The 12,029-nt window shown below is 38.7% G+C and overlaps 1 protein-coding gene across 32 annotated transcripts in view; it reads left to right on the plus strand.

The window, feature by feature from the left end:
• LOC307187576 (uncharacterized protein) overlaps nt 1–12,029 on the plus strand; it is a 791,299-nt gene that overhangs the window by 594,451 nt on the left and 184,819 nt on the right. For all 32 annotated transcript variants that reach the window (XR_013828646.1, XR_013828647.1, XM_079923801.1 and 29 more), the window contains one exon: nt 9,734–9,840. Coding sequence is in view for 30 of the 32 variants with exons in the window: in XM_079923801.1 (XP_079779927.1) it covers nt 9,734–9,840 (107 nt within the window). In the remaining 2 variants the exon portion in view is untranslated. The remainder of the gene's footprint in view (nt 1–9,733; nt 9,841–12,029) is intronic.

Genomic DNA, 12,029 nt, shown 5'->3' on the forward strand with positions numbered 1-12,029 from the left:
CTTGTCTGATTGTGCTCTATTGTCGAACAATCCATCATTCCAAACAAACCCTGTACTCCATAGTCCAATATATAGTTACTTGTGGCCAAAGAGTTGAGGATTTATTTTTTTCCCAGAGAGCAGTTGGTGGTAGGGTAGGGGAAAAGAGAACACGTTGCCTTCTATTACAAAACTACAAAATACTTGTGTGTTAGGAAGAAAGTACTCTGATGACGCATGCTACATTTTTGTTAAGTTTATGTAAGAGTGTGTTCATTTCCATTGAGCAAACCACATTTTCCACATTTCCCACACTTTCCTCAGGCTGTGTCTTCCTCAAGCTTTTTCACAAGGCCTAATATTTGTCCTACTTAGCAAATCAACTGTTCCTGATTCCTAGGCCAATCCTGGTTTGAGATAGGAAGTTCATTTTTTTTAGAATATCTAAAGTGACTATAAAAATATTTCATACTCATTACCCAAAACATAGAAGATAGAGAAAAGTATGAAGAAGGAACAATCAGACACGACCCCCTCTTATCCTACATCTTAGAGTATCTGCATTCTTTCCTTCCAAGGTGTTTCCTAGGTGCCATATACACACATACACACACACACACACACACATGCAGTTTTGTGTCCTTTTCTCCTCACACAATGTTATATCTTGAATGTTTCAGCTAGGTCGTTGCAAAACCTTCCAAGGTGTGATTCTTGGGGCAGAGAGGGAGTGTTAGCCTCTCCTGACTCACTCTACCAGGCTAATAGGACTGCGTAGGGGTGAGTCCACCCATTCTGAATCACCATCACTGCTTATCTCACCCTTGACATGGTGTCTCCTGCTTACCTCTGGGCTTGAGGGTTGAGTCCAGAATCTAGCTCGTCCCTCAAACCCTGCAGTGCCTCCGGTCACATGAAATCTCAGGTTCAATCTTACTCGTTCCTAGAACTTGACTTTTTCCTCAGACATCACTCAGGCTTCTATCTTTATATGGTAATGAGAACCAGGCTTTGCTCTTGCCAGGTATAATGGCTCTCTACGTCTCTGTTCTGTACACCTGTCCTCCTAGAACCTAGAGAGGAGTGCCGCTTTGCCTTGACATCTGAGTACCACTAGCTTAGATCCCACCCCGTCCCTCCTTGCTTCCTTGATGCTACATTATGACTATCTCTTAGCAAGTTCACTGTGTCTTAAACCCTGGTCCTAAGAATGCATCATAAATATGTGTGGCTGTATTCCATAGGGACAATTCTTTTTCCTAGGTGTTAACCTCAGCCAGGCCTTCTGAAATCATCCAGCTCCTAAGTCCTACAGACACAGACTTGTTGTGGCTACAGTAGCTGAGCTAGCTGGGGGAAGGAATTGCTCTAGGCTTCACTTCCTACCATTCTCTTCTAAACTTTACTCCCAAGTGGTTTCTTTGATACCTGAATTTTCCTTCTTCGGGAAGCTCCTTCAAAGTGACATTTCATCCAGGTAGTTTATATGAGTTTTGGGATTCAAATCTCCTGAGATGCTTGTCTCAGCCCATTGCCTTAAGCCAGTTGTTCTCAACTGGGCATAATTTTGCCCCACTGGGGATATTTGGCAATATCTGGAGATATTTTTGATTGTCCTAACTGGAGGAATGCTACTGGAATGTGGTGAGTAGAGGCCAGAGATGCTGTTAAACATCCTACAAGGCAGGGCACTGGCCCACACAACAAAGAATGAACTGGCCTGGAAAGTAAATAGTGCCAAGTTTGAAAAACCCTACCTTAAGCTGTCCACATAAAGTCTTATAAACATACAATGCCACACCCAACTCCGGCGCAAGGCATGCTGAGCCTCCCTTTATGATTTTGGAGAGACACTCAACACCCCTCCACCTGCCTAACTCAACATTAGTGGGTCCTTATAATACCAGGCTCTAAATCCTCTATCAACTGCCAAATAATCCTGAACCCTGCACCAATACAGAAAAGGTGCTAAGCTAGTTATTGTGGATCAGACACATTCTCCATACTCCAGTACTTTTAGGCCGAGATGGAAAATAGAGTGTGTTCACAGATGACCATGTAACATCCATATCAGTGTATTCCACCATGAATCTGTCCAAGTAATTAAGTACATGGAATATGGCTACTGCTAGCCTCTTCCTTCCCTCTTAGTTCCTAGGAATATCTTCAATTCTGGATAGGCACTCTCACACAAAATATTCTGAATTAATATCCAGATATAATGTATAAAACACACCAATCCAGTAATTTCATATGGAAGCCAAGCACCTTATGCTACCAAAATTCTTACCTGGCGATGTCGATGTCCTTCGCTTCGCCTCGTGATGCATATGTTCAAAGGAGTGGGAGAATGAGACAAGTTGGTTCCTTTCTCAGAACAATGTAATTTTATTCTCTATTACTGTTGTCTTCCTCATCATCCTTGGTTTTTCCTTTACTTGTCTACTTTAGCTGAATCCAGAAAGGCTTCTTCTCAGTCAAATCTCAGCTTTTCCCTCAAACTCTCTTCCCCTGATATCCTTTCAATCCCACCTCTCTCTGGTATTTATTTATTTTTCTGTATTATTTTTGGCCCCTCAACATTTAACTATAAAATTTTTCAAACTTATAAAGATAAGTTTAAAGGACTATAGCGTGAACACCCACCACCTAGATACTATAATGATGCTCTGTTTGCTTGATCTGTTCAGCTATCCACCTTGATTTTTGATGCACTTCAAGGAACATTCCAGCCATCAGTATACTTCATCCTTAAACACTACAGCACACATGGCATTACTAGAATTTATATCTAGTATATCTTTTCACATATTTTGGTGATAAAATTTACATACAGTGAAAGGCACACATCTTAAGTGTACCATTTGATGAGTTCTGACAAATGCATACACCTGTGTCACCCAAACAAGAGAGTTTTTTCTTTAACGAGCAAAGCTGATCTCATTATTCATTAAGCCTGACCTCAGTTCCATTTTTGAGTTAATTCAGCACAACATATTCTGCTGTAGTGACTCATACAGCTGGAACCATTTGAGGAGCTGTTTTAGAAACATAGATTCCTATATTTAGACCCTGATTCAGGAAGCCCAAAGTAGGGCCCAGAAATCTATGATTCTTAAATACTCACCAGGTAATTATGATAAGTAGTTAAGTTTGGAAACGTCTGTCCTAAGGTGATATGCCCCAAACTTGCATGATAACACTCATCCAGGGTGTGCTTGTTAAGTGTACAGATCACTAGACCTCTCCCCTGGAAATTCTAATTCAGTAGGTGTGGTTAGGACGCAGAATTTGTGTTGTCATTTGCATTGTTGTTTTCTACTAGCCGTTCATTCTCTCATTTATTAAACACATATGTGCTGAGTGCCTATTGTGTGTCAGGCATCTGGACAATTATGAACTTTGGGCAAGTGAGGAAATCACTCTATAAAACATTAAAATGATGTCAAGGTTGGACATAAAATATGACTTGGAAGTATTGTGTAGTAACTTTAATCACCACCACCTTCACAGCACCTCCTCTCCCTCCTGCAAATGCTGCTACAGTCAGATGAATGATGTAGACAGGGCATCAGAGAAGGGAAGTCTTATCCCGAATTGTTCATCACCCAGCCTCCAGCCAGAAGACTGAGTTAGGAGAAAGGTGTTCTACTGTCAGGTTCCAGAAGCATAATCCTGGAACCTCTTGGCCATATCTTACAGCCTCAATATTTGCAGACTTTTTGAAGGGTCTTGGGGCCAAATAAATTCATGAGCTGTATAACCTCTTGAAACCCTGAAAAAAATCTGTAGCGTTTTTCTAGTTACTTCGCCATGCAGTTGGCATTTAATATAGCAATTTCCATGGTCTCTTTAAGGCTCTTGCCTCCCATCATCTTAATATAAGCCCATGAAATGGGCAAGATGGAACTAGGGCCCCAAAGCACTGCACCGATGGTAGCTTCAGGCCAGGCACTGTCATTCAGATTTACTGAAATGATAGATGATTGTGCAGAAAAGTAGCAAGATACCCCTTTGTTCTGTGTTAGGGCTGCCTCCTCTGTGGGGAATGCAGAAGGCTGTGTCAAGCCTCCCAGCACCTCTATGTGTTCACCAACCCAGACGCTCTGGTATTTTTCCCACATTAAGCAGAATGATGGGAGTTATAAGGTGGCTATATCTGAACTACTATGGGAGTACAGAAGGGGAGATTTTACAATTATCTGAGATTTAAAGCACTTACGGTGGAGGTGATACTGGGTAGAAGAATGATCTAGCAGAAGGGACAGGCATGGACAAAGGCATCCTTGCAGGGAAGTATGTGACATGCTTGGGTTTTGATTGGAGTGTACTGGGTGTGAGAAGGATCAATGAGTAGAGGGGCTGGAAATGTATCTTTGGGCCTGATTATAGCAGGCTTTGCATTTTAAGGCTAAGGGTTTAGGCTTTATTTTATGGGTGTGTTATAATCAAAGCTGCACTATAGCTAAATTACTTTGGCAGTAGCTTGAAGGATAAGAGGCAACATGGACTTAAGACTCAGAAGAAGACTAAATCTGTGTGCTCTACATGCCATGTATCAGCTGAGTGAACTGGAGTAGGTCCTCAAACCTTTCTTCACTAGTTTCCTCATTTCTAAAATGAGTATGGTGATACTTATCCTGCAGGGCTCTGACATAATAGATTGGAGATAATAGATTTAAAATACCAGTACCAAGCTTGATGAATATAGGCACTCAGAAAGTGCTCACAGGAAAAAAGGCAACCCTGAAGGGGGTTTCTTAACAGTTTGAGTTAAAAAACATGAGAATAAAGGAGAGGAAATGGAGAAAAGGAAAGGACCATGAAAGTAATGTGAAAGAAGAACCTCTAGATCTTTCAAAACTGTGGAAAAGGAAAAATAAAAGATGACTGATATGTTGACAATTGGTGATTGCAAGGATGGTGCCACATCAGAAGTCAAAGTGATGAAGAAGGGAGGCTATTTAATAACTCCAGTAAGAATCACACATGACATAGAATTTAGTTCTTCAACTAGTTATTTCTGGAATAATATCCAATGTAATAGCAGCTAAGGAATAAATAACACTTAATTGCCATATAACTCTTCATGGTAGGTATTGATACTACATTAGGTATTATAGATTACCCCTATTTAAAAAACTAAAAAACTGAGGTACAGACAGACTAATTATCTGAGGTCCTACAACAGCTAAGTATCTGAATCAAGCATTAATCCCAGGCACTCTGGCTCCAGAATTAGGGAACATAATCTCTATGTTACACCAAAGGGGATTGAAATCCTAGAAGAATTTCTAGATAACTCAGCTTTGCTGAAGGACTGGTCAGACCTGGCTGGTCTGTTTTGGAGAACTATGAAGATAAAGCATGCCAATGGCTTCCCACTGAAACAGACCAATGGCTTCCCACTGAAACAGATACAAATTTTAGTCAACAAACTAAGATGCTTATTTTTATTTTCCTTAAATAAATTCAAATCCAACAAAGCCCCTATTCTACCATGGGTTTTAGGTAAAGCCAAAATTTGAGGGGACTCCTCCAACCATTAGTCATTATATTATATGTTGCTGAGGCTATATACAGTATGTACTGTTGAGGCTCCATGTGTATTAGCCTACACACGCACCCTCAGGTCTAGTGTCTCTGCAGCTCCCAGGGCCCCTAGAGGCAGTTGGAGTTTCTGGGAGACCAAACATCATGGCCAGTGTCTTTCCTTGCATCACATCCCTTCCATAACATGTTACCCATCCACAGTACTATGCTACAGTGCCTGATACTCCTCATCTTGCCTCAGTCCAGGGAAGTCTCTTCTCTTCCTTATTTGCTGCTTCATTTGGAGGAATTCTTCTCCTTATCCTCCCTCAACACGACACCCACCAAAGACAATTTTTCAATGAATTTTGGGTTTTGCAAATAAGACAATAATGCCTCCATTTTAGAGCTGCAGAAATACAGTTAGGAGCAACATATAACAAGTAAAAGATTGAATCAATAATTTAAAGCCTTCCTACAAAGAAAATCCCAAACCCAAGTGGCTTCACTAATAAATTCTACCAAACATTTAATAAGATGTAGTACCAATTCTTCATGAACCTTTCAATAAATTAGAATAGGAGAGAACACTTCCCAATTCATTCTAAGAGGCCAGTATTACTCTGACACAAAAACTAGACAAAGATATCACAAGTAAACTACAGAACAATATAGATGAAAAACTCATCAATAAAATACTAGCAAACCATATTCAGTAACATATAAAAAGGATAGTACACCAGGAACAAGTGGGATTTATACCAGGAATACAAAGTTGGCTTAACATCTGAAAATCAATAATAGAATACACAATGTCAATCGAATAAAGGACAAAAACTACGTGATCATCTCAATAGATGCAGACAAAGCATTTGACAAAGTCCAACACTTTGTCATGATAAAAGCACTTAATAAACTAGACATCCAAGGGATCTTCCCTAACTTGATGAAGGACATTGATGAAAAATGCCTCACTACATCATACTTAAGGGTGAAAGGCTAAATGCTTTCTCCCTGAGATCAAGAACAAGACAAAGATGTTACTCTTGACACTTATATTTAACATTTTACTGGAAGTTCTAGCAAGGGTAATTAGGCAAGAAGAAGAAATAAAAGACATCCTGATTGGAAAAGAAATATTAAAACTGTCTGTATTTGCAGAAGTAATTATCTTCAATATAGAAAATCCTAAAGAATCCACTGAAATATTTAGAGCAAATAAATGAGTTAAGCTAGGGTTCAGGGTACAAGACCAAAATACAAAATTCTGTTGTATTTTATACAATAGCAATGAACAATCTGAAAACCAAATTAAGAAAAAAATCCAAGAAAAATAAAATACTTAGAAATAAATTTAACAAATGAAGTACAAAATTTATACTCTTAAAACTAAACAAATATTTTTGAAAGAAATTAAGAATCGTTTAAATAAGTGGGAAGACATCTGATGTTCATGGATCAGAAAATGTCATATCGTTAAGATGGCAATACTCCCCAAATTGATCTACAGATTCAACACAATCTTTCTCAGAATCCCAATTGTTTTTTTTTTTTTTTTTTTACAAACTGGTGCTAAAATTCATTCAAGGGACCCAGAATAGTCAAACCAATCTTGGAAAAGAAGAACAAAGTTGAAGGACTCACACATCCTGTTTTAAAAACTTACTACATGAGGTGGATGGACCTAGAGTCTGTCATACAGACTGAAGTAAGTCAGAAAGAGAAAAACAAATACCGTATGCTAACACATATATATGGAATCTAAAAAAAACGATATTGATGAAGCTAGTGGCAGGGCAGGAATAAAGTTGCAGATGTAGAGAACAGACTTGAGGATACAGGGAGGGAAGGGGAAGCTGGGACGAAGTGAGAGAGTAGCATTGACAGACATACACTACCAAATGTAAAATAGATGGCTAATGGGAAGCTGCCGCATAGCACAGGGAGATCAGCTCGATGCTTTGTGATGAGGGGTGGGATAGGGAGTGTGGGAGGGAGGCTCAAGAGGGAGGGGATATGGGGATATATGTATATATAATAGCTGATTCAATTTGTTTTACAGCAAAAACTAACACAACATTGTAAAGCAATTATACTCCAATAAAGATGTGAAAAAAAAAACTTACTACAAAGCTACATTAATCAAGACCATTTGGTACTGGCATAAGGACAAACATAAAGCTAAATGGAAGAGAATTGAAATTCTGTATATAAACCTACAGGAAAAAGGGGGAGGGAAAAACACAAATTTCTATCTTGAAAGAAATAATTCTATATATTATCTGTCATGCCATGATTTTTTCATGATTCCCTATGGAATCATTTTGGAATGAATATAATCAATGAGAATAAATATTTTCCACTTGACATTTGGCAACTGAATAATTTTGTTGCTGCAGAGAAAACAATCAGTATTTCTCTTCTCCGCTTCACTACATTATTCCCTATTCACCTCCCTCACCCCTGACCCCACCATCAGCCACCTACCTGGTGAACTTTCTGGAAAGGACAAGCATTGGCTGATTTAAATACACACTGAGGTATAAACTATTCATATCCCAGATTTGCCTGAAGCTCAAAAGTCCTTGGAGGTTTAATGAGCCAGAGAATCCAGAAAGAACTTCTACAACCTCTGAATACAGACCCAGTCAAGTCATCATGTTACCTAAGATTAGATTTTAGATCATGGCAGGTGATTTGGTGAAAGAAACTACCTAAACTCTGATAATAAAGTATGGTTCAGTCATTAAAGTTACTATAAAGTAGCAAGTGTTATAAAAATTGTGTCTTGAACCAGAACCAGAGATTAATATTTTAGGAGAGTTAGGAGTATTTTAGGAAGAAGTGAGGGACATTCTGAGGTATCAACTTTGAGAAAGTATTAAAAAAGGAAAAATGTTCTTTTTAAGAAATTGTAAGTAGGAAAATGAGGTGGATTTCTGCTGCTTCAGAAGGGGCAGGGAGGGGACAAAACAAAACGAATAATTAATCTTACAATATATGAGACTGAAGAAAATTAAAGTAAAATGAATACGAGTGACTTGAGTTTGTTTTGGAATAGAGACCCTATTTAATAATGAGGCAACTGCCCAGACTGAAAAGAAATGTTTTGGGAGGGATGAAGAAAAGTTTATAAAGGCCACATTTATTGAGCTCTTAAAATATGATCCTGTTGGAGTGATTTTCAGAAGTTATGATTATTAAAACTACTTACTATTTCTCTTCATTTTTACCCTGCCAAATCCTAGCAGTTAAAGAGTATACAAGTTAAACTATTGTAACAGAATTGAGAGAATCCACAAAACTTCATTAAATGTCCCCAAAAAACACACTGAATCTACAAAAATCAATTTTGCCTACCTTTCAAATGTTACTTTCATCTTGAAGTGTCTGTCAACTATATAGAGTTATAATGAAAAGAAAAGCTGTTAAGTTGTAAATGTTCTGAAGATATTATGATATTCCTCTCCAATAAGAAAATATTTCCCACCATGGCCCTCCCTCCCCCCAGTATTCTAGCAAATACAGATGATAGGTGTTAGAAAATATCAATAAAAACATAATTTAAATATCTAATCATAATTCTTAAAAAAAATCTGAATCAGAAAAGTTCCTTCCTCTAAATTAAAAATACAAGCAGATGAATTTCAGATTTTGGATATTAACATTAAAGAGAATATACAAACTTGGTGGTAAGAGTTGGGGAAAAAAGAACAAAAGTCAGGACAGAGATGCAGTGCCACTGTAAATACACTGATAGACTAACAATTAAAAACTTAATGTAAGGAAATTGCCTACACACTTTTACAGAAGAAGGTTAATCTAAAATGATACCGGTCCTGAAAAGGTTAGCTGTCACATTCAGTAGCAGGGGCATCCAGTGGTCACTGACTACCTAAGGGGAGAAGTTGGTAAATTACTTTCTCCAGTTCACATACTCTCCAGAAAGATCAGCTCTTTGGTGTCTTTGGCTGGCCTGCATTAGGATGGCTTCCCATTCCCTGGAAGGTTTTGTTAACCTAGCTAGCAGCAGGTCCTGATTGGTCATGGGAGAATCTGGGCTAAATGGTATACATTTTGGATGATGTAAAAGTAAATTAGAGAATAGGGCAAGTTATTACACCAGAGAACATGGGGCAATGGGGAATAATAAAAATCAGGCTACTCTAATTTCCTTTGAACAACTAAATATATACAGGTCATTATTTCCTGTAATCCACAGGCCTCCCAGTGCAAGTCCTGGCCCTGCCTTCAAGTCTCCGAGACAAAAACAACAAAACGCAGTGTGGAGAGAAATGAAAAAAGCTGTGATGCTATTTAAAGAATGGAGTAAGTACACTTTTCAGACGCTGGATTTCTTCTCCTATTGGAATGTTAAATTAGACAACCAACAAGGAAAACTCACCTTATTTGAAAAATTCAGTTGTTTCCCTAACAGTAATTTCCATTTGTATTCCCTGCAGTCTGTTCCTGTACATCGCTGGTGTGGCTGAGCCACATTTTAACTTTTCTTTGCCAAGGCTAGATCATAAAGGGAATCCCAGTTTCTTCTTGAATGGGGTTTAGTCCATACTTAACATTATTTCTCTGGAGACTGAGCTTAGTTCTTAATTTTAAGTCTATGCCCAAATTGGTCTATTTTCTCAGGACACACACCATGCCACTTTTATAGGAATGAGGGAGTCTCTTTCCCAGTCTTAGGTAGGTCTGTACATCCCTCCCAGTACATGAGGCCTTCTAGGCAACCAGAAGAGGCTACTTACAGGCTCCTGGCATCTTGTGTATTGGTAAGAGAATGACTGAGAAAGATGAAGCCTTTACCAGTGCTTTTGTTTGCATGGACCCCTTATATCTAAACCACCTGATGGGCTTATTAAAGATGTTGATTCTTAGGCATCTAATCAAACCTGCTGAGGGGGAGGGAACCCAGGAACCATTTTAACTAAGGACCCCAGGTGGTTCTTATAATAAATACTAAAGTTTGAAACCCACTGCTAGCCATTCTTTACATTTTCACAAAATGTATCCAAAGGGACCGCCAGGAACCTTCGCTATCACAGCTGTATCTGGAGGCAGCTACAACCAAATTTGTCATGGCAGTGCCAAGTTTCTGTGCTATAATATTGTGGAGTTTAGGATTTTTTCCCATGATACTAAATTCTTGTACTACTAAGTCAGTTTATAATAGATTCTTACTACATTTTCACACGTCCTTATTGTTTCCCCCAAGCATAATCCACGAAGTTTTCTCACATGGGGATTCTTGGCTCCTGGGCAGCTAGACTAGGATAGAGGGGCTGCTGAGCGATGGTAGAGAGCTCTCACTCTGGCCCGCAGATACTAAAATTTCACTGGGTCCCAGCAAGTCTGTCTGGGAAGACTGGAGACTATTTGGTGCTGGCAAAGCTTGAGCTGAGAACCTAGGAGGCTGGCAGTGTTTATCCAGGAGTTCAGCTTAAGGGATGGGAGCTGTAACTGAAAAAGGCAAAGGGAGTAGTCTGGCTAAGAAAATGGCAGATCCAGTCATCTAATGTATAGTAGTCCCTCCTTATGCAAGGTTTTGCTTTCTGTCATTTTAGTTACCCAGTTTGAAAATATTAAATGGAAAATTCCAGAAAGAAACCATTCATAGTGTTAAATTGTGGCATTTTCTGAGTAGCGTGGTGAAATCTGGAGCCCTCCTGCTCTGTCCACTCAGGAGGTGAATCATCCCTTGGTCCAGCATATTCCCCATTAGTCACTTGGTAGCCGTCTTCGTTATCAGGTCAGCCTTTTTGGTATCACAGTGCTTGTTTTCAAGTCACCCTTATTTTAGTCAGTATTGGTCTCAGAGTGCAAAGCAGTGACGCTGGCAACTAGCATATGCCAAAGAGGAGCCGTAAAGTGTTTCCTTTAAGCAAAAAGGTGAAAGTTCTTGACCTAACAAAGAAAGAAAAAGAATGGTGTGCTGAGGTTGCTAAGATCTGTGGAATGAACAGATCTTCTATCCACGAACTTATGAAGAGAGAAAAATAAATTCGAACTAGTTTTGCTGTTGCACCCCAAACTGCAAAAGTTATGGCCACAGTGTGGGCTAAGTGCTTAGTTAAAATGGAAAAGGCATTAAATTTGTACAATAAGCTATTTTGAGAGAGGGAGAGCACATTCACATAACTTTTGTTACCGTATATTTTTATAATCGTTCTATTTTATTATTAGTTATTGTTAATCTCTTACTCTGCCAAATTTATAAATTAACTTTATCATAAGGATGTATGTATAGGAAAAAACATAGTATAAATAAGATTTGGTACTATCAGTGGTTTCAGACATCCAATGGGGGTCTTGGAATAAGGGGACAGTACCTTATGTCTAAACATGAATTTCTTTACTATCAAATATTTAGATAAATACATAACGTGTCCCATTTTACCTGGAATAGTTCTGGCTTAGGCCTCTTGTCCCAGTTCAATCATTAATTGTTCCGTTTTCACTCTCAAAGGTGTTCAGTTTGGATAAAAATGGTATGCATATATGAC

This window comes from Stenella coeruleoalba, assembly GCF_951394435.1.
Source record: "Stenella coeruleoalba genome assembly, chromosome: 6".
NCBI classification, from domain to species: Eukaryota; Metazoa; Chordata; class Mammalia; order Artiodactyla; family Delphinidae; genus Stenella; species Stenella coeruleoalba.